This window comes from Globicephala melas, chromosome 15 (genome assembly GCF_963455315.2).
Source record: "Globicephala melas chromosome 15, mGloMel1.2, whole genome shotgun sequence".
Taxonomy (NCBI): Eukaryota; Metazoa; Chordata; class Mammalia; order Artiodactyla; family Delphinidae; genus Globicephala; species Globicephala melas.
Genome location: NC_083328.1, coordinates 46854054 through 46875847, shown reverse-complemented (window position 1 = coordinate 46875847; position 21794 = coordinate 46854054). Strand labels below are relative to the sequence as shown.

General features: G+C 35.4%; 1 protein-coding gene across 1 annotated transcript in view; it reads right to left on the bottom strand.

The window, feature by feature from the left end:
* Positions 1 to 21794, bottom strand: part of ESF1 (ESF1 nucleolar pre-rRNA processing protein homolog) — a 58384-nt gene that overhangs the window by 18898 nt on the left and 17692 nt on the right. The window contains exon 9 of the mRNA XM_030872539.3: positions 18306 to 18467. Within this exon, the coding sequence (XP_030728399.2) occupies positions 18306 to 18467 (162 nt within the window). The remainder of the gene's footprint in view (positions 1 to 18305; positions 18468 to 21794) is intronic.

Genomic DNA, 21794 nt, shown 5'->3' with positions numbered 1-21794 from the left:
CACCATGATAACTTAAAAATGCTTTGTTCTTGCTGTCATCATGAGGTCATTTAAATCTCCTGCCACGGATCACAGCTGTTTATGTTCTAAATTCTTAAAAATATGCCCATTCCAGAAGCTTCCTGGCATATGCACAAGAACATTCTTAAGACACTTTTAGCTTCATTTGAGAGCAGCCACTACGTGACTAAAAAACAACTTCATTATAAATGTCTAGTTTTGTGCGTTTGTTTTTTAAAAATTTAAGCATATAGGCAAGGACTGCTGAATTAGTTAAAAATAACATCAATAACCCTACAAATAAGGGGTGAAAAATTCTTTTAAACCAACCATGAGCACAGATGACTGAATTATAACAATAATAACTTAAGCGCAATTCATTCAGACTTATTTTGGCAGTTTGCATACACACAAAAATTCTTTTAAATATCCTTTCAAAATCCACTAAAGTAAGAATATACATTTCTTCTGAACTTGCTCATTTGAAATTTTGAAACGTCTTCAAGGGACAGGACATGAATAACTTAAAATAACTCAACTAGGTACTATGGCTGGTTTTGTTTATAAAAACAAAATACATGTTTTAAGATTTCTGATATAGGCTGAAACTGGCACTTTTTTATGTATGTGAGAACTTAGGATCCATTGAGAATACTTACGAACACTTACGGCTCAGTCTTTATTTATGTATGTTGTATGTTTAAATGAGACCATGTTAACACACAATCCCAAAAGTACCCTTTAAAATGTAACTAACTACCATCGCCAACTGAACTCCCAACTTGGAATTCACTCTGTGTGTAACCATGCCCTGAGGAACACTGACATCAAAGGCACCCTTTCAAACTAGTCAGTTTTCCCCAATGGTGTGGGGAGAGGGAAGGAGACATTTACTTATCCTTAAAGCATATCAGATAGCAAAACTATCAATCTTTGTAGTTTTTAAAGATGAAGATTTTAAGTGTTTCGAACTTGGTTCAAGATTTGTTTAGAACATTGTTCAGACTTTGGTTCATAATTTGAACTTCTGTAAATCCCTCTCTCCTAAACTCTTACAGTACCATATTCTTTTATTCTGCACTATTTATCACAGCTGCAATTTTATGTTTGTGTGATTATTTTTTTTAACTATTATTAATGGTTATCACCCTTACTAGGTTGCAGACTCCATGACAGTAGAGGCCATGGCTTGCTTTTTTCCCCCCACAAAGGTAACCCTATGGCTAGTGGAGGGCCAAGTACACAGCACATGCTGAATAAATGTCTGCTGAATGAATGAAGTGCAACTGAAAGGATACATGAGTCAAATTTGTTCCCAACCTTACAGACAGGGAGCAACAGTTCATGAAATTAAAAAGTAAAATAACAACTAGCCTTGGGAATAACAGTAAATAGCAAAATTCAGAGCCAACAAATGCTCCTTGTATGCACTTAATATTGTTAGAATACCGTTATATCTACTATATGGAAACAATACAGACAGTTATAATAAATATAATAAGGATAAAAGGGTAGTATAGGTAAGCTACTTAGACTGGGAATGGCTTCTCATATAGCATTTAATTCTCTTTCTCCTAAAACAGTCAATGAGGTATTCATAGGAGACACTCTCAAAGTATGTACTAAATGAAGAAATGTTAATGCTTTTTGTTGTTGTTCTTTGTCTAAAAGCTGTTTCAGTGGGTAGCAACTGTTTTGTATTCGCCTTGAATTTGAGCTTATCATTCTCTAACCTCTTCTGAATCTTCTTTTACTCTCCTGTAGAATGATGTCTTCCATTTGCAAGTATATTCATCTTACTGTGAATCAACCTGTCCCTGCTTCTTAGAATCAAATGTTCTTAAAAAGCTGACTTCAAATACAAGACATTTGGGCTTCATTAGGGAGTTATTGTTTCCTGTATTTGTCTGTACTTTATTTGTATGTTTTCTTTGCCTTTCAAGTAGTTTGTGATCATAATGTACGTAATAGCAAGCTGTCCTTAATACTAAAGTAAAATTCTGGCCAAGTCTGATGAAACTATTCTGCTCTTTAATTTGTGGCAAAGAAGATCTATTGTTATTTTTTATACATAATGTTTATAGACAAGGCAGAAAAATGAAAACTTTAATGAATGGGTAAGACGTAAGGAAATGAAGGCAATTTTTTGGAATTTAGTCAAAATAAGAAAGCTCAAACAGAAATGTTATACTAGCTCAGAAGTAGGGAATTTTCGTTGGGGACATGCACTAATCTGCTCTGGTATAGCATGGATCTTGGGTTTTAATGGGCTGTTAGCCAAGGAGGCAGGAGGCAAAGTTTGGAGCCCGATCATGATGGCAGGTCCCAGAGACCACTACCATGAAGCCAGGATCCTTTAGTAGATGCTGCTCCTCCTCCAACAATTTAGAAGGGATACATGCCTGTTTGGGCTTTGGCCATGGGCAGAACAAGGGAAGTAAAAACACATTTTCCCCCCAGAGAATTTATAACCACAAGTCCACAAATCCATGAGTTTGTGGCTAGAATTCACACTATTTGTGTGGCCCCAAACACCCTAATCCAAAAATTTGGTTTCAATAGGTCCAGGATTGGAAGTGCCCTTAGGTACCTGGCAAGTACTCTCTAAAAGAAGTATTTTTTTGACTCAGGCCTCTGAGAATTCCCATAGGTAAAGAAAGATCCAAGAACAATTAGATCACAATCAAAATTCAATATGAACCAGAGTAAGCTGAAAACCAAATAAGTCAGACCTATAAGGACTATAGATTTTGGAATTAACAGAAACAGAATATAAAATCAGCACATTTAAAAAAACAAAAGAAATTAAAAGATTATCAAAGGTATAAGACAGATTTGGGGAAGAAAAAAAAGTTCCAGAAATGAAAAACATAACTGAAATTATAAAGTCAACCAAGTTACACAGCAGAGGTAAAGAAAAGATTAATGAACTGAAAGACAGAACTGAAGAATTACCCAGCATGCTGCACAGATTCAAAGGTATGGAAACTATGAGTTAGATACAGAATGAGAAGGCACCACACATATCAAATGGGATTCCCAGAAGGAGAAAATAGAGAAGATGAGGAAAAGGTAATATTTTAAGAGAAAATGGATGAGAAGTTCTCAGAATTTTAAAATGAATGGAAAGTTACTAATCTTCAGGATTCTGGGTATTCAATTAATTCTAAGCAAGAATAAAGGTACCAAGCAAAAAATTACCTACATATATCATAGTGAAACTCTAGAACACTGAAGTATTTTAAAAGCCAGGGATAAAAGACAGCACTGTGGAATAAGGCCAACCCTTTCCTGACAGGGTTCAGAAGTGGGCCCCTGGGCCCTGGAATTAGGGAAGTGTATTCTTTAGTTACACAGGCTTCCTTACCTGTAAACTCACATCAATAGGGCTCAAGGGGAAGCCCTGAGTTCACAGTAAATTTGCCCCTCCCCAGAAAAGGATCAAGAGGTGACCAGCTCGGTGCATCCATGGCAACAGCAGATACCCTTCCCTCCCTAATCCTCAGCATTCAGCCTCACCACCAAAATCTTGAACCCAGCAGGAATAATCTCTCTGTGACTTTTATCCCTTATTCATCTTAGTCACCACCAAAAGCTCCTAATCATCAGGTTCCCCCTAATCTTCCATGTTCTAATCCTCAGAAGTTAACTATACATCTACTCTCTCTGTCACTATCTCCCACCCCCTTCAATTCTCTACCACTAAATTCCCTGGAATTCACAGTACATCATCAGTAAAAACTCAATTATTTTATCTCAACATTTTCTTCATCTTCTTGCTCTAACTGAAGCCTGGCTCTCCCCTGAAGATACTGCACAAGGCAGCAGCTTCAAGTGTTTGTTGGTGCTGCTGGTGGTGGTGGCAGCAGCGTTTGGTTTCTTCACAGAGCGCTCACACCAACTGGCCTAAGGGAGGGGGTGGGTGTGTGGGTCATTAGTGCTCTTTATCCAGTTCTAGGAAGTGTGTTACAGGTCCAGGGTTAGGCAGAGTAACTTACTGACCAATAAAACAGAGAACCGACCAATAGATCCACACAGTTTTGAAATATTGGTACCTGACAGAGGTGACATGTCTGATTACTGGGAGAAAGGAGAGATTATTCAATAAATGGAAGAGGATAAAAAACATCTGCCATGTACAAGAAGTTGAAATTGGATTCCCACCTTATATCATACCAAAAAAAAATAAAAATCAACTCCTGATGAATCAAGGACTTAAAAGTCAAAAATCAGTCCCAAATGATACAAACCCATCTCCCATCAATGTTAACAAAGTTACGAGCTTTAATGAGATATAGTTCATATACCATATAATTCACCCATTTAAAGAATAAAATTCAATGTTTTTTAGTACATTCACAGATATATGCAACCATCACCAGAGTCAATTTTAGAACATTTTCTTCTTCTCAAAAAGAAACCCTATCTCTCTCCCCTGCAGGACACTCTGACACCCCCCCACCCTCCAACCACTAATCTATTTCTTGTCTCTATTGTCTGTTCTGCATATTTCATATAAAATATGTGGCATTTTGTGACTGGCTTCTTTCACTTAGCATAATATTTTCACGGTTCATCCACTTTATAGCATATATCAGTACTTCATTCCTTTTTGTGCATCCAGACTTTTCAGAAATACTTATAAATTAGATGAAAATATACACAACGGAAAGCAAAGGAGTGAATACTGAAATCTGGATGATGGTTATTCTTAGTTATGGGGAAGCAGGAGAGATCAGATGGATAAATTTAAGTTGTTGCACAATTCTAGCTTTTATAGTGGGTTTACTTTTTACTAAAAATAAATAAATAAAAGAAGGTCATGCTGGACCAATGATGAAAGAGTGTCTTAATCCAGAGATTATAATGAATACACTTATGTGAACTAGAGGTACATAAGAATAAAAGGACAAGTTTAATAAACTTGACTATACCATTTTTGTTCTTCAAAAGACACTCTGAAGAGAGTAAAAAGGAAAGTCACAAACTAGGAAAAGCTATGTGCAAAATATATGGCTGATAAAAAACAAGCCCAAAATATAGGAAGAACTCCAAACAGAGGAAGAACTCCTATGAATCACTAAAACACAGACAAAGAACACTACATAAAAAATGGTCAAAAGACATGAACAGGTATTTCACAAATAAGAAAGCAGGAAAAAAATATTCTTTTCATTAGTAATTAGGCAAATGCCTGAGCGATCCTTTAAAAACGTAAGTTAGGTCATATCACTTCCATTTCCCACTGCATTTCAAGTAAAAGTTAAAGTCCATCCAGAGGTCTACAAAACCCTTTGTGACTTGGGCACCTCTCTGCCCTCACCTTCTATTACTGTCCACTCCCTGGCTCATTCTGCCTCATTATTCCTGAACAAATCAGAAATGCTTTCCCCTCAGGGCTTTTTGCATTTATTGCTTCCTCTGCCTGAAATGTTCTTTCCCAGGATAACACACAGGGTGCAATGTCTTTCCCATTAGCTCTTTGTACAAATGTCATTTTCTCAATGAAGCCTTCCCCTACTGTCCTTTTTAAATGGCTACCCCCTCCCACCCATGAACTTCCTGTTCCCCATCTAGGTTTTATCCTTTTGTTTCTATAGCCCTTAATCATCATCTGATTATTTTACCTATTTATTTGTTTACCAATTCCCTTCATCCCCTCTCCCCCAATGTATACACACTAAAATGTAAGACCCCACAAAGGCCTGGATCTTTGTCTGTTTTGTTCAGTGCTATCAGAGAAGAGTCTGGCACACAGAGCAGGAACTCAACAAATATTTGAGAGTAATACACAAATTGAAACCATAATGAGATACCATTACTTACATACTCAATTGGCAAAAAATCACCTGACAATATAAATTAATGGTGAGGATAAAGAGCTATGGGAACTCACACTACTGGTTAGAGTAAATGGTACAAGCACCTGGGAAAACAATTTGGCATGACCTAGTTAAGGTAATTGTGAGCATGCTGTACAACCAAGAAATTCTACACATATCCAAGAAATTCAATATATACCTAGGTGACAAGTCCAAGAATATTCACAAAGACATTGTTTATAATAGCAAAACACCACAATAACCGGCAATAGAACAAATATACTATGATATATCTATAATGGAATTCTATGTAACAGTGAAAATTAACGGACCATGTCTTCACATACGGATTATGAATAACTCTCAAAACAGAACGTTAACAGCAAAAAGCAACTGACAGAAGAATACACAGAGGATGCTTTTATAAACTTCAAAATTAACAAAACTAAATATAGGCTGTTTAGGGATACATGCATAGGTGGTAAAACTATTGTATAGAAAAGGGGGATGATTAATATGGAATGCAGTTTCATAGTTTATTCCGATAGAGAAAGGAAGAGGGTGTAAGAGAGGAGTCTCACAGGCGACCGCATATGTTGGTATTGTTCTTTCTTAAGCTGGGTGCACAGGTGTTCATTTTATTCTTTTCCTTTAAACTGTATACATACATAGTGTTTACTTTTGTATCTAGGCTCTACTTTCCCACAATAAAGTTGTTTAAAAAAAAAAGGGTAGTAAATGTTCAGTCTTTGACAACTGTGTGCTAAACTAGGTTTCACTGCCTTTAGTCATTTAATCCCCATCAGAACAGTAGGTACCTAAACTCAGATTTTCTGACACAAGCCCTCTATGCTCTTTCCATGATCACAGTAAACTACTAATGCTATCCCAAACTTCCTTGTAAGACAGTCCCGATCTATACACTGTTTTTGGAAAATCCACCTGTAAATTGATGGCTTGAAACTTAGGAGTGTCTAATTGTTTTCCTCCCTGGGAGAGGTTCTGACTACAGAAACTATTAACATAAGGGCATTTTGAGGCTGCAGCACAACCGAAATGTCATTTCTAAATTAATTAAACAAAAAAAAATCTTTCTTTAATAAAAATGAAAAGAAATGAAAAGCACTTCAACCTCCTTAGCATTTCAATATTTAACGACCTCTTAAGCTATATTTTTCTTGCTGCAATCTAAGTATTTTCTTCCACATATACTGGGCTGAGTTTATATAAGTAAACTGTAATTCTGACTACTGCTAAAAAGATTTCCCAAATAACTATTAGGAAAGCAGTGTCTTCCCAACCTTTTTCCTATTATGACAGATATAAAAATAATGCTTGCACAGCACACTGGAGTAAATGGAGGAGGCTACCAGAGAAGGAAACGAAGCTGGGGGCTCTGGTTGGTCTAAAGGCTAAAGGGATCAATACCTGGGGAAATCTGTAATCCACAGGTGGTATGCTAGTTGGGGATCTCTGAAGTAGAGTACCATTTAAGGTTTACTCCTTTTCTAGTATTTGTAATTAACTCAGAGTTTATTTCATTGGCAGTGTCCTCCACTGCAACATTGAAAAGTTACAGAATGAGAATTAATAGAGAATTAAAGTAACACTGAAAATTAGGACTTCAATATATCCATGGCTTGTTTTATAAGCTAGCACTGTTTCTATTCTTAGGGATTCTCTGTTGACAGAAATCTACTAAAGTAATCTATGATGGGTCAAGCATTCTCTGGGTCCAAAAAGATATCAGAATCTTGGAATACCAACTAACAACACGTATGCCTAGAAGCCTGCAGTGTTCAACAGCAAATACGCAAAGCCTTCTGTTGGCTTTTTTTTTTTTAAGACCTTCAGAGCAGCTTATTAATCAGAAGACAGGCTTCTTAGACATTGTCACACGTGTGATCCTGGCCGTAGACCAAACTGTTCCCATACCCTGAGAAGTCTGCTTCTGGTTCGAAATTATGAATCCAAATAAATTACTTAAAAAAATTTTTAAATCTCTCTCTGTTTCCACAGAAAGAAGCAGCAATGGAAACCTAAAATGAAATATGATTTATGACAATCTAAGGTGACAATGCTTAGGAAAAGCTTGGTGAAGTCCAAGGCAGACAGATATCCCTAATTTATGCAAGCCAATTCTTACGCCTTCAAAATGCATGCTTCAATTTACCACTGACGCGTATCATTCCAAACACCAAGGGAACCCGCCCAAGTCAAATTATTGGCACTCATCTTTTGACATACATAGGATCAGATTTTCAAGTTTATGCCAAATAATTTTACAGATAAAAGTTTTCCATGTCACTGAATGAGTAGATTGAGCTAAGGCTATCTCTTGATAGCTCATTTGATGAGAACTATCCCCCACCCTCAATGAAGATTATCATGAGAGTGGGGAAAGTACTTGTACACTCTCTTCCCCTAGTAGATTACATCAGGCAAACAGTGTCACTGTGTATTGAAAATAATACAGAGCCCCTCCCACACGATACCTGCAGATTCAACCTGCTTAGCTACCAGTTCAATCCACAATATTTTTACCAGCTTTACCTTGGACCTCAAAGTTTTAAATTATCATTGCATTATAGTCAGTGAGCAGTTGTCGACAATGGTCTAACCCAAAGGGCACTGAGAAAGGCTGGCAAATCTTTCAGAGCGCAGGAACATGGCATATGGTCCCAAAGTGGGATTAAGTTTTATATCAAACCAAAGATCTATAGAAAGTACTTATGCCTTTTCCTTTATGTGGCTTCAAACCTTGAGCCAACTGTAGAAACTAGATTTGATTTTGTGTATTTTATCAGCATTTCTGAGGAGGCTTCATAAATTAAAAAGTAAGAAGCTCCTTAGTTAGCACCATGAATTAACAGAACTGTTTCAAGATAAATGATAAGAGGCATGAAGATGTTCTACCCATAGGAATTTATCCCTAAGAAAATTCAATATAAGATTATGTCCTCCATAATAGCAAAACATTAGAAAGAGCCTAAAACATAAATTAGATACACAATGGAATGTGATGCAGGCATTATGATTAAAAGATTATTTAGAAACATGTAAAAATAAGTATGACAAATGAAACAAAAAAGGTGAATGCAAAGTAGGAGTATAATCAACTACATGTGCCTGTAGAAGATAATGGATAAAAATGAATGTGTAATAGCTAAAACATGGAAGCAACTCAAGTGTCCATCAATGGATGAATTGGATAAGCAAAATGCAGCATATATACATATATATACACACATACATACCATGGAATATTACTCAGCCTTAAGAAGGATGCTACAACACAGATGAACCTTGAGGACATTCTGCTAACTGAAATAAGTCAGTGACAAAAAGACAAATACTGTATGTATGATTCCATTTATATGAGATACTTAGAGTAGCCAAAATCAGAGAGACAGAAAGTAGAATGGTGGTTGCCAGGGGCTGGGGGAGGGGCAATGAAGACTTGTTTAATGGATATAGAGATTCAGTTTTATAAAGATGAAAATGCATATGGAGATGGATGGTTGTGATGGCTGCACAATAGTATGAATGTTCTTAATACCACTGCACTACACACTTGAACATAGTTAAGATGGTAAAGTTTATGTTATGTATATTTTATCACAAAAAAATTGGGAAAAAAACCAAACGTGTTAAAGTAGTATAGGGTTATATGACTTTTCAATCTTAGAAAAAAAGGAACAGCAATAATGAAACTGCTGAAAGTAGTCTGAGTGAATTCTGTCAAAATAACACATGGAACATGTGTGTGAAAAATGACAGTGTGCTAGCCAGGCAGTCAGTATATAGAATGATGACGTGGGACAACCTCAAATAGAATAGGCAAAAGCTCTGCTTTAAAGACCAAAGAATTCACAACTTCAAACAAATCACCATAGCTGTGGGCTGCAGGAAAACAATACATGAAACACACTCTCTGGTCTTGAACCGACTTTGGGCAGATTGTAAATCTAACGCAAAGTCAAAAAAAGTACTACTGTCTGGAAATAGTAGCTACAGATGCAAACAGTACAACTGACATGACACACAGGCAGAGAGGGAAAGGACCACATTAAGAGAATCAGCCTAGATGCTGGCAACCAGAAGCACTTATTGATTTACGTATTTAATTGGGATCCTAAAACAGCAGACCAATTAACCTAAAACTTCAAAAGGTATGGGAATTTTTAGCACTTTCTGAAACTACTACTATTATAAAAATATCTTCAGTTCTGCTTTAGATCTTTTTTTTTAAAAACTTCTTGGAAAACTTAAAAAAATTAAATCTTAATACTAACAGAGAAAATTATTGTTAAAATAATCCAGTAACTTCTGAGAAATTTACTGGCAACTCTATGGAGAAAATGTGCTAGCTACCACTGTTTTTAGATAACCCTAGCTGCTTCTCATTTTTATTACACATTCCACAAATGATTTAATTTTTCTTTTTTGGGGGGCGGCACAGTAAAAGTTTCAGCTTATTACCGTACAAGGCCCTTATAGTCAACCTGTTAACTGGAAGATTTAAGGAAGGAATGGACACCTAAGTTTTAAAATTCAAGCTATGTATTAGCTGTGTACAAGTTATGATAGTGCACTGCAAACTGGTTTCCTCCCCATCACCAAAACATGAAGCAAACTGCAAATTCTTTTTAGCTTATTTTAGTTTTCCATTTAATGCTCTCCTCTACACTGAACTCAAAATTTTAAACATCTGGTTATTTTAAAAGTTCTGACCAAAAAACTGTTTTGCGACTATATTTCAAATAATGGATACACTGGCAATAAATGGAAATAAGAGATATAGCCAAAAGTAAATAGTGAACAGGTTTTGAGATGTCTGAAAATTAAAATGTTTGAAACCGGGCTGCCTAGCAAAATGAATGCCCAACTGATTCAAAACATTTTATTTCTAATAAAGAATGAATAACACAATAGCCACAGATACAGGTCATTAATGTCTCTGTGTTTAAGCTTCCCATTGGGTCACTGAATAGAGAAACGGAGATGGAATAAAGATGGGGAAAAAGGAAGTACAAAGGATAAAGATCAGATACCAGAATCAAACAGAACTACAGCTGTGAAGCGTGGAGGAAAGAGTAAGTAGAGGGAGGAGGAGCTGCGACCCCACCTCTCGCCTCCGTGCGCGTGGGAGTCAAGAAAGACTCCTCTTGCAGGGTGAGACAGCAAGGAGTCCTTCCTTCTTCTCTGCCTTCCATGTCTCCTTCAAAAGACTAAGAATCCCACAGCTCTGGGTGTTTCCGACAAGATCTGCCCAGACACTGACAGTCTCACCACTAGTACAGCTTTAAGAGGTCAGTATTCATCTCATTATATCCTTTATCTCTATTTAATTCTGTCATCACAAGAAGTCCACAACTTCCAAATCATCCCTTCTCCTAAAAATATGCTGAATATTCCCATTCCCACCCTTCCCCAAAAAGAACATTTCTACACCTTAGTCCATCATAATCAGTCATTAATAGTTATTAACAAAATCCTCTTTATTCATTCCCTTGCTAATTTGAGTCTCACTGAAACCTGGTTCTTCTCTGAGGACACTGTTTCTCCTGCAGCTCTTCTAGGTGGTGAATTTTTTTTCTCCCACAGTCTGTCCATCTTGCTACTCACTGCCAACTCCAGTCCACTGGCTGGTCTTCCTCCTAAAGTCCCCAACTTTTAGTAACATGTTATCAGACTACACCACCTACTCCCCCGTTACTGCAGAGATCTAATGACTATAGTCACACCCCTCACTTCTTGAACAGCTAAGCTTTGGCTCACTGCCACTCTCTCCAATTCTAGCCCTGTCATAATTCTTGGTGATTCCAATGTCCACACAGATGACTGTTCCAACACCCTGTGCCTCACAGTTCACTGACTATTATTCCATACTCCCTGTAATCTCAGAAACTCCCCCCATAACTAGAACTGTCATTACCCAAACTGCAAACACACCATAATCTTAATTTCAAGTATCCTACTCCTCAACCACTAGCTCCAATCCTTCCATTTTATTCTCTCTAGTACCCCAAGGCTAACAATTCTTTTGTCTCACAGGGACCTACAGTCCATCAATCCTCTGACCTTTCCCCCATCTGTCACCCCAATATACCCTCATTTCCCTCCTAACCCAACATAGATACTACGGTCCATCATTACAATCGCCCCCTCCCCACCTCATCCCTACTCTCAGCTGGTGACTTTACTTCCCATTTCACTAGAAAAATATAAGCAAATAGAAGTGTACCACAAGCTCCCACCACCATTTCTACTCATTACTCTCTGTGACCATATTCCTTCCCTTCTCTCCTGTTACAATGGATGAAATGCCCATGCACATCTACCAAAGGCGAATTCCTCCACTCGAGCAAAAACATTCCAACTCCTTTTGCCTACTTTAGAATGTAGTTCTCTGCATCATTTTTTCCTGTCTGTGGATCACTCCCAGAAGTAATATAGCATGCTGTTATTTCCCTCTCATATTAAAGAAAAATGCTCTCTTGATCTCACTTTCCCTTCCAGTTTCTAGAGGGAGTTCTACTAGCATAAGTTAGAATGCTAACTACCAAATGTAGAAGAAATGACAGAAACAGAAAATCAATATTCTGCAACTAACAATATAATAACTGATTCAAGCAAGGATCTATAAATCTATAAAAATCTATAACATCACCAAGTAAAATGTTGGGGAACAAGATATTCACACACTGCACAAATTACCTATCAGTTACAAAAGAAAAAGTGGAGCTTTATGATGGAAAAATCAGTAGGACACCACCTTAACTGAGTGAGCAAAGTTAACAGCACAAAAAATGGGACAAACTGACATTATGTGCCTCCTGATGTGAAGCAATGGGAAGTATACAACATCATTCATGGAAAATTCTTGCCAAAAACTTTTCAGCTGAATTGTGAGGAAACAATCAGACAAATCCATATTGTGGGTATTCTATAAGTCAACTACTGTAGACACTTTAAAAATGACTAGTCCTGGATTAGGAAAAAACACTGTAAAGAATATTACTGGAATGAGTGAGAAATTTGACTACTATTTTAACGATATTAAATTCCCTTAGTGTGGTAATAGTGTCATGCTTATGTAGAAGAATGTCTTTGTGTTTGGAAGTTACATGTCGAAGTATTTTTTTAAGGATGAAGTGTGATGATGCCTGCAACTTCCTAATCGTCAAATATTTTAGAAAAAGGAGTTGTCTCTCCTAACTGTCTCCAATTCCACACTCCTCATTCTCTCCTAACCCCATTAAGCTCATCCTCCCCATTCTACCAAAACTCTTCAATGGTCTCTACATTGCTAAATCCCATGGTTTTTCTTAGTCTGTATTTTACTGACCCATCTTCTCACTGAAATGCATTCTTCACTTGGGCACCTGGATACCCCACAACCCTGAATTTCCTCCTTTGCTTCAGGTAGCTTCTTCCCAGCTGCCTCTGGATGGTCCCTGCTCAACTCTCCTCAACCTCTAAATGCTGGAGTACTCCAAGTGATCAATTTTTGAACCTCTTTTCTTTTCTACCTACAATCACTCCGTTGGTGTTCTTTACTTACAGAGATCTGTACAATGAAGATTCTCAAATTTATATCTCGGTCTTGACCTCTTCCCTGAACTTTAAACTGGATATCCAACTATCTCCTTGGCATGTCTATTTCAATATATAATAGGCACCTTACATGTGACGAAGAGAATTTTTGAAGTTCCCCTGAAAACCTGTCCAACCCACAATCTTTATTATCTCAGGATTATTACGATAGCCTCTTGACTGATCTCCCCAATTCTGTCCCTCCCTGCCACTTTAATCTACTCTCAAGTAGAGCAGCCAGATTGGTCCTGTTAAAAATAAGTCAGCTCCTCTTTTTATTGTATCTATGGGATGATGGATGCTAACTAAACTTATGGCAGTAATCATTTTACAATATATGTAAGTCAAACTATTATGCTGTACACCTTAATCGTATACAGTAACATATGTCAATTATATGTCAATAAAACTGGAAAAATACCAAGTCAGATCTTATTGCTCCTCAGCTTAAATACTCCAATGGTTTCTCATCTCACTCAGAGATGTTCAAGCCCTTAAAATGGTCTGCAAGACCCTCATGATCTGGCCCCATTAACTCTCTGACATCATCCATTATTCTCTCCTTCACTCACTCACTGTGGTCACACTGTTCTCTGTGCTGCTCCTCAAACACACTAGATAAGCCACAGCTTCAAGGCCACTCACTTGCTAACCCCTCTGCTCGCACAATCTCCTCTGCATGGCTCACCCCCGACCTCCACTTCCTTTAGTCTCTGCTCAAATATCTTTCTTACTAAAGACTTATCTGTCTCCCCTTAACCAGAAATATAAGCTTTATGAGGTCAAGGATTTGTATGTTTTGCTCACATGGTGTCTAGAATGGTTCTTGGCATATGCTCAATATTTGAAGGAAAGTTCAGGCACTGCAGGATGATGAGTAGAAAAAAGACCAGACATCCTTTTCACCTGTGTCTATTAATCAGCAGATAACTAAGAAAAAGAGGACTTTTATCATATCTAATTTCCTTTAAGATTATAGACAAAGAAACATGTCATTATCTGTTCATATGCTGGATGAAATTTCAAAGATTAAAATACACGGCTTGCAGTATCTACAACAAAAAATTATTATCACATAAATTATTAGGGGAGGTTATTTAATATATGAGATAAAACTCATTATGCTTTATTTATATGTATATTACAAATTCCCTAATGAAGCGCATTCATCGATAAAGTCTCAATATGCTAATTACATGTGTTACTTTCTCTACTCATCAAAATGAGTCAGGCAGGATACCTTATTAGCAACACATTGAGATGGGCAATGTTACTCCACATCAAAACAATGAATTACAACGTTCCTTAAAAATCTTAAAATTCAACATTTTTAATCATTTATAATCTCAATTAATAACGCTGTATTATCACACCTCCATGAGAAACTAAAACATCAAGAGAAAGAGTAGTTCACTCCAGTTGTTACACCCATGTACCTGTTATCTGCCTCCCTTAACACTTACCCTCGAAGAATTAAACTCCTAATGTTACTACACTGTATAACCCAACGTGAAAAGATAGGAAGTTTAAACAGTCTAAACTAAAATTTCTTTCAAGCCACGCCAAGTGCAGCAACTGTTAGTGATTATTAAGAGTACTTATTTTTCTGCAGTTTAATATTTTGGAAATTCAAGCCACAGAAAAACTGATGCATGATATACTATAATCTCATACTGACCCTCTGTGGTTTTCTGAAGTATAACATCAAAAAAGTCCTGCGGTTCAGGGTAATTGTTACTGGGAACATACATTTCTTAAGACACAAATTCAACAAAATACACGTATGACATGAATAGTACTGTGTAGCTTACAAAGTACTCTATAATATCTCAAATTAAGCAAGAAAGGTATTATTAGTCCCACTTTCCAAATAAGTAAACTGAGATCCTGAAAGAGTAGTTCATTTTTCTCACTTAACATGTCTAGTATGTAAAAGACCCTTTACATTTGCATACACAAAGAAAACGTATGCACGCACTTGTGTGCACGTCCATACCAAAGATTCACAGGGTAATAATACCCCATACGGGGCCTTCAAAAATACTATGGTTAAAGACTTTAAAAAATGCATTATATAGCAAAATATCAACTTTCCTTCATTCATCTAAGAGTAAAAATTACATAGCGAATGTTGATGATAATTCCATGAAACTGGCACTTTCATCATTGCTGAAGGCATTAAAAACCGGTACAACCCTTTTGGAAAGCAATTTGGCAGTAATCTCAAGACACAAAAAGTGTCCGTGTCCTTTCCTAGTAATTCCATTTCTGGGAAGCTAGCCTACGAAAATAATTTAAAATATGGAAAAAGCTATAGATTATTTATAACATTCTAGATGTTTGGCATCTGAGATTTTAAATTTGAGGCTTGGACACTGGTAGTGTTAACAGCTTGTGAGAGAACCACAGGTTGATCCATAGCATATGTAAAGCGGCTATGTGAGTGAGGAAGTCATGTTACTAACTGATGAGTGAGCCTGACTGCCAGCATTAGCTTCTCCTTGTGGTCTCTACAAGTTCTCACATGCACAGACGTTTCTAAAATGGGGTGGGTGGGTGGGAATAAGCATCTTTGTTAAAAAATTGTTTTTATAAGTAAAAGGCCCTAAAATAGCAAGCCTATTACTTGGCTGGTGATAAAAGTGAAGAGATCTAAGGAAGTACTGATATTTGTGGGTTTGGGAATGGTAACAGCCTTAGATCAAATTTCTTTTCAATGCCATGGGCCTATTGTAATGAAAGATCAGAAACATGACTAAATATTCAACAACAGAAAAATGATAAATTAAACCACAATCTACCTAATCACTCAGTGGCTGAATAAGGGTAATGGAATTACAGATGCTAATTTTTCATTTTACATTTTCAAAATATTTTATATGACATTAATATCACATCCACAAATAGCAAAGTCAAGATAAAAATGTACTGCTAAATATAAAAGGGAACAGTTACTAATTCATCACATGAGATCAGCATAACCCTGATACCAAAAGCTAATTAAGGACATTTCAAGAAACGAAAACTATAGACAAATATTCCTCATTAACACAGGTTCAAAAATCTTTTATGAAACATTACTAAACTGAGTCCAGGAATATAAAAAAAGTACAATGAACCATGACTAAGTGAGGTTTATCCTAGGAAAACTGTACTGCTTAAATCTTCCTATGTATCACTTTTTGGTATTTGCACTACATAACTGTACTAATAAAGACAAAGGTTAGATCTGGCCCACTCAATATAGCTCTAAAATATTTAATATAAAACTCTGCAATCAACTTTATTTTAAATCTTCTTTCTCAAATAGTCACCTGAATACCTCAATTTAAAATATGTTCATTTAAAATATCTTCATTCAATAAGCTCATTCTAAGATTAGAATTAAGCTACAATTACAACATACTTGACTAAAAGACAAAATTCAACATTTCTTGGAATCATAAATCCAAGGACCTCATATAAAAAAATTTCTTCACACATCTCTGAGTGGTATGGTTGTATTGCCTTATTGTGAGACTTACTGACAAAGGACACTCAACTCCTTAAAGCAGCCTCTGTGCTCTTCTGATGAACAATCCTAATGATATAGAGAATTCCTCTTTAACTTACACTGAAATCTACTTTCCTTCAACTTTTATCCACTGGTAAAAGCACTGACTTCTGAGGTAGTATGTGAGATTAAGTCTCTGTTTACATACTCAGTCTCCAAGTACTTGAAAATTACTATTAAGTCACTTTTTAGACTTTTCCTCTCCAAGCTAAATTAATTGAGTTCTCTCAACCACTGTTCATAGGATAACACTACTAAACTTCATTTTTTCTTACCACCACTTCCTGCAAAAGCCAAACATTTAAAACAAATGGGTTATAACATAGCACCATGTTCCTATAGAAATAGGCAGAAGATATGTGTATATCCTAATAAATTTACTGCAAGAGTCAATCAATCCTCAAATATCAAAATATCCTAGTTTCCGCCCCCTCAAATAAAAACAACCTAACAGATATTTTACTCTCAGTGCAAAAACATACTAGTGTAAGAAACAGAAGTAACTGAATATAAAACAGTTAATGCAATGGTGCTATAAGTAGTATTTTTTCATCTAGAGACGAATTGAGGCTAAAAGAATTGAATCCTTGTCAAAAATTATACCTACCTTTAAAAGATATACATATATGTAAAAAGCAGTAATTTGCAAAAAAAACCCCACATTATTTGCAAAGGTACATGCTGATTTGCCCAGGATGGTTAAGAAAAAATGCATATGCTAGAAAACAACCCTCCTTTATCCTAGCTTTTTCTTTGTTTAGCTTTGACATGGTTTTAATGTTATTGTACTAGTATTGGGTTATTGAACTCTTCAAGGCAGTTATAAAAACCACTTACGATGCTATACTTCTTTGTTCAAAAATACTCAAACATTGCACAACTGAGATGGAAAACTATGTATTACATATTTTGTGTTAGTGAAACCTCACTAATTAAAGTCTAGTAGCAGTTACTGGAGAAAAGTCCACTTATTAATAACATATTTTGAAAAAAAGTTTAATGACTTTAGAATACATGGTGCCTGGATTCAAATTTCTATAACCTGGGAATACTGGAATCAAACCTAGGAAAGGTCTACTTTTATAAATGGATAATTTGTAGTTAGTAAATTAAAAGGACAAAGAATAAGCCACAGGAGTAGAAAACGCTGGTGCTAAAGTGAATTAAATCATGCATGCAGATATCATGTTATCTTCCTCACCAAAACACTCCTTGAAAATGTGATTTTTTTAAAGTTTATGTTTCCAAAGAGTTGATCTTCATTTCTTTTATATGCAACATCCCCAAACGAAGGAAAACAAGTGAACATTTAGTTAGTATCTAATTCTTACCTGGAACCCACTTAATTTCCATTTCCATATCATTTTCTTTGCCTTTCTTTTCTTTTTCTTGAATAACTTGCAAGAGCTGCCTATATTTAGCAATTTGTTCTTCATCATCCTTCTGGCTTCTTTTTGTTTTCCCACCTTCTTCTACACTGACTCCATCATCACCTAACAAAAAAATCAATTTCATTTAATACACAGAAATAATTTACTTCTAACTTCAGTGTTTAATCTCAGTCACTGCAGCACCCTTCTAAACAATGTCAGATACACTATAACAATAGAATATCAAAATCAGACTTAAATTTCTTAATACAAAATGAGTTAAATGACTTAGGTCTTGTTTATGATAAAAATCAGTTGCAATATAAGTTAGCATGGTCACAATATTACACTTGGGAATCTCTTTTTACTAAAATTCATATTTCAAAATAATCCTGTAGTCATGTAACATCCTTAGACTTTTCCGCCCTGCAAGCAAGATAGCAGGGATGGCACTTTTTTCCTCTTTATGTCTCCCACCATCCAACAGTGTGGCTTTAAAATGTATGGTCAATAAAAGGAGCCTGAATAGTGTTGAGATGCATCTGATAAATGGATTTAGCCATTCATGCTGATGATACAGATAAAGGAAGTTGCCTGTGATCCAAAACAAAGAATAATGAGTCCTTTCCATTTGATAGTGAGCAAGCATGCTTACTCTCAGGATCTCATTAATACATTAAGAATAAAAATGAATAAATTAGAAGTTTGTGCAATTAATTTCCTCATGTGGAAAATATTCACGTTTACATTTCCTAATTTCATAAAAATAATTATAATACAACGGAACAGTATAAAATTCATGGGCAAAAAATACGAAAGAAAACTAATACGTGAAAAGTTTGTTTGCTCTATATTTCCACTGTAATTCTCCAAGTCAAAAACATAAATTAAGAACCTGGGTTTTAATGCAAAACATACTTACTGAATTGACTAAATGTCCCCAGTATAGGAAAATTTAGAAGTAGCATACAGAAGACCCTCCCTTCTATGAGCTACGGCTAACTGGTCACTAAATATGTCTGACATTATTAAGCATTCAGCTGTGAAACATCAACGTTAACAGACTGTCCTTACATTTTCAAAAAGGTGATGTGAAAAAAATTGGTTAAGTAAATGTTTTTATAGTTTTTTTCTCTAAATGAATAAAAAATAGTCCACGACATTCTTTCCATCCTATCACACTTTTACATTTTCACTCAAACAGCTGAAATTCATTTATTTCCTGTTTGTGCTTTGTGCCACAATAATAATGTTGGATGGAATTCTGTCATGTATCCCGTAATTCAATGGATAAAACATCAGGAACACATTAACAAAATGGCAATGTATTTCTTTCTATTAAATGCTTACTTCTGAAAATATAATTAGAAGCAAGCTCCTTCCAGGTTGAAATTTTAGTGGTAAGTCTCTGATGGCCTACTTTAAATTGATTTTTTTCCAGTACTAAAATTTTACTTTCTGAATCTCTAAAATGTGGGTTAACTCATGGAAGTCTGCTTTTTCCCAATTCAAGGACAAAACTTTGTGAAAGCCTTAATAATATAAAAGGAGAAAAAAATTAACTGTAAATGTAAGAAACCCTGGTATAATCTCTTATAAACTACAACAGGAACATATAGTAACTCTAAGGCATTCAAATATACTAAATGTATCTATCAGAGGTACTAAACTATAGATTAAAATGACTTTGCAATCAATTAAAATACTGAAGAAAAATAAAAATGCATGCTTTAAAAAAAATTAGTATATTTCAAACAAAAAGCCATTAATCCTTAAAGTTTTAGAAGTAAAGACATATGACATGAGGTAGTATGCTAAGACTTTACATACATTATCTCAATTTTTCCAACTATGAGCAGGTACTATTATGATCCTCATTTCATACCTTTGGAAAGAAAAGGCTTGAGGGCTAAGAAAACCTAACCTAAGTAACTTCACTATGCGGTGAAGTCAGGAATTGAATCAGCAAAGCCCAAGACCTTAACAAGAATATATTGACAAATTAATGGTTATCTTCCCATAATATTTACTGCCCTAATGTATTCAATAATGTCATTTCAAAATCTAGTTAAGTTCTCCCAAAGCAAACAAAGAAAACCTATTTGAAAAACTTGTATTCAATCCTCTTAAGAATACACAGAATGATATTTTTTCCTTTATCTTAGAGCTGCTACTAAAGAAAAACTATCCAGAATTTTCAGAAAAGTGTTAAATGACCATATAGTATATAAATAAAAGAAAATGTAGATAAATTAGTGTATCTATGGGGGTAAAAAATGTAAAGGCTATTTGAGAAAGACTCAGCTGTACTGTATACACTAAAAATAACATGGTCACTCAACTGTTTGGAATGCCAAAGAAATTAACAAGCAACAGCCATCAAGGCCTTAAATATGAAGGCTTTTGTGTCCATATAACTACCACTGCAAATCATATACTTTTTCAAAGATTATTAGATACCTAAGAAATTATGTGGTTTTATTAATATGAGATTTCTGAACAAAGAAACTGGAATGATTAAACATGATTCTCCATTCAATGCGTAAACAGAGTTCAAGACTAATACTTTATGAAAAACTTAGATCAGTGAAGCAATATCTTCAATAGGCTAAAATCATAGGATCTTAAGAAAGTTAAGGTTTAATGGTCCTATGATAATACTAAAGAAGCATTTTAGGATTTATTTAATTTCACATTTACAAAATTGTAAATTATAAAAACAATATATATGCAAAAGAAAACCCAAAAGGACAGGTATGAAAAATGTCAGGCTATAAATAAAAGTAAAAATATTCACTCCTGCTAATTTAAAATACCTTATGTTTAACTTTTATGGTTCATTTGCTGTCAGCACATAATTCTATCTTACTCATAATTGTGCATGGTTGAGAATTCATCTAATAAACAAAAATGAAAGTGTGAAGATATCTGGGAGAGAGTATCAACCAAAAACTAATAAGAAATTACAATCAAGCAACCAAATTTCCAAACAGAGCCAGATCCAATATAAGGGAAAAGGGGTTTTTTGGCCCTATTTTTAAAAAATGAGCTATTTTAAGCAAACAACATATATAATTTAAAAATACACCATCGATCATTTTAATCGTCAAAAAAATTTTTAGATAAAGATATAGACAATCTGAGAACTTCTGCTTCCATTAATGGGAAGCTAGGTACACTTCAGACCAACCATTTTACTGAGGACATCAAGCTGGATGAAGTGTTTAAAAAAATCTTTTTAAAAGATTCAGAGGGATTTAAAAAAGAAAAAAAGAAAACTTCAAAGAACTGACAAATTAGTGAAGAATTACCAAGTCAAAATCAAGAAGATGGTGATCAGAGAGATGACCCCAGTGTTCAAGACCTATTTGCCCTGAGTGCATGTACTGATCTACCAAAGAAACAGCTGTGAGACTAACCTATAGTTCTGGCAGCCTGACAGGCTAAGAA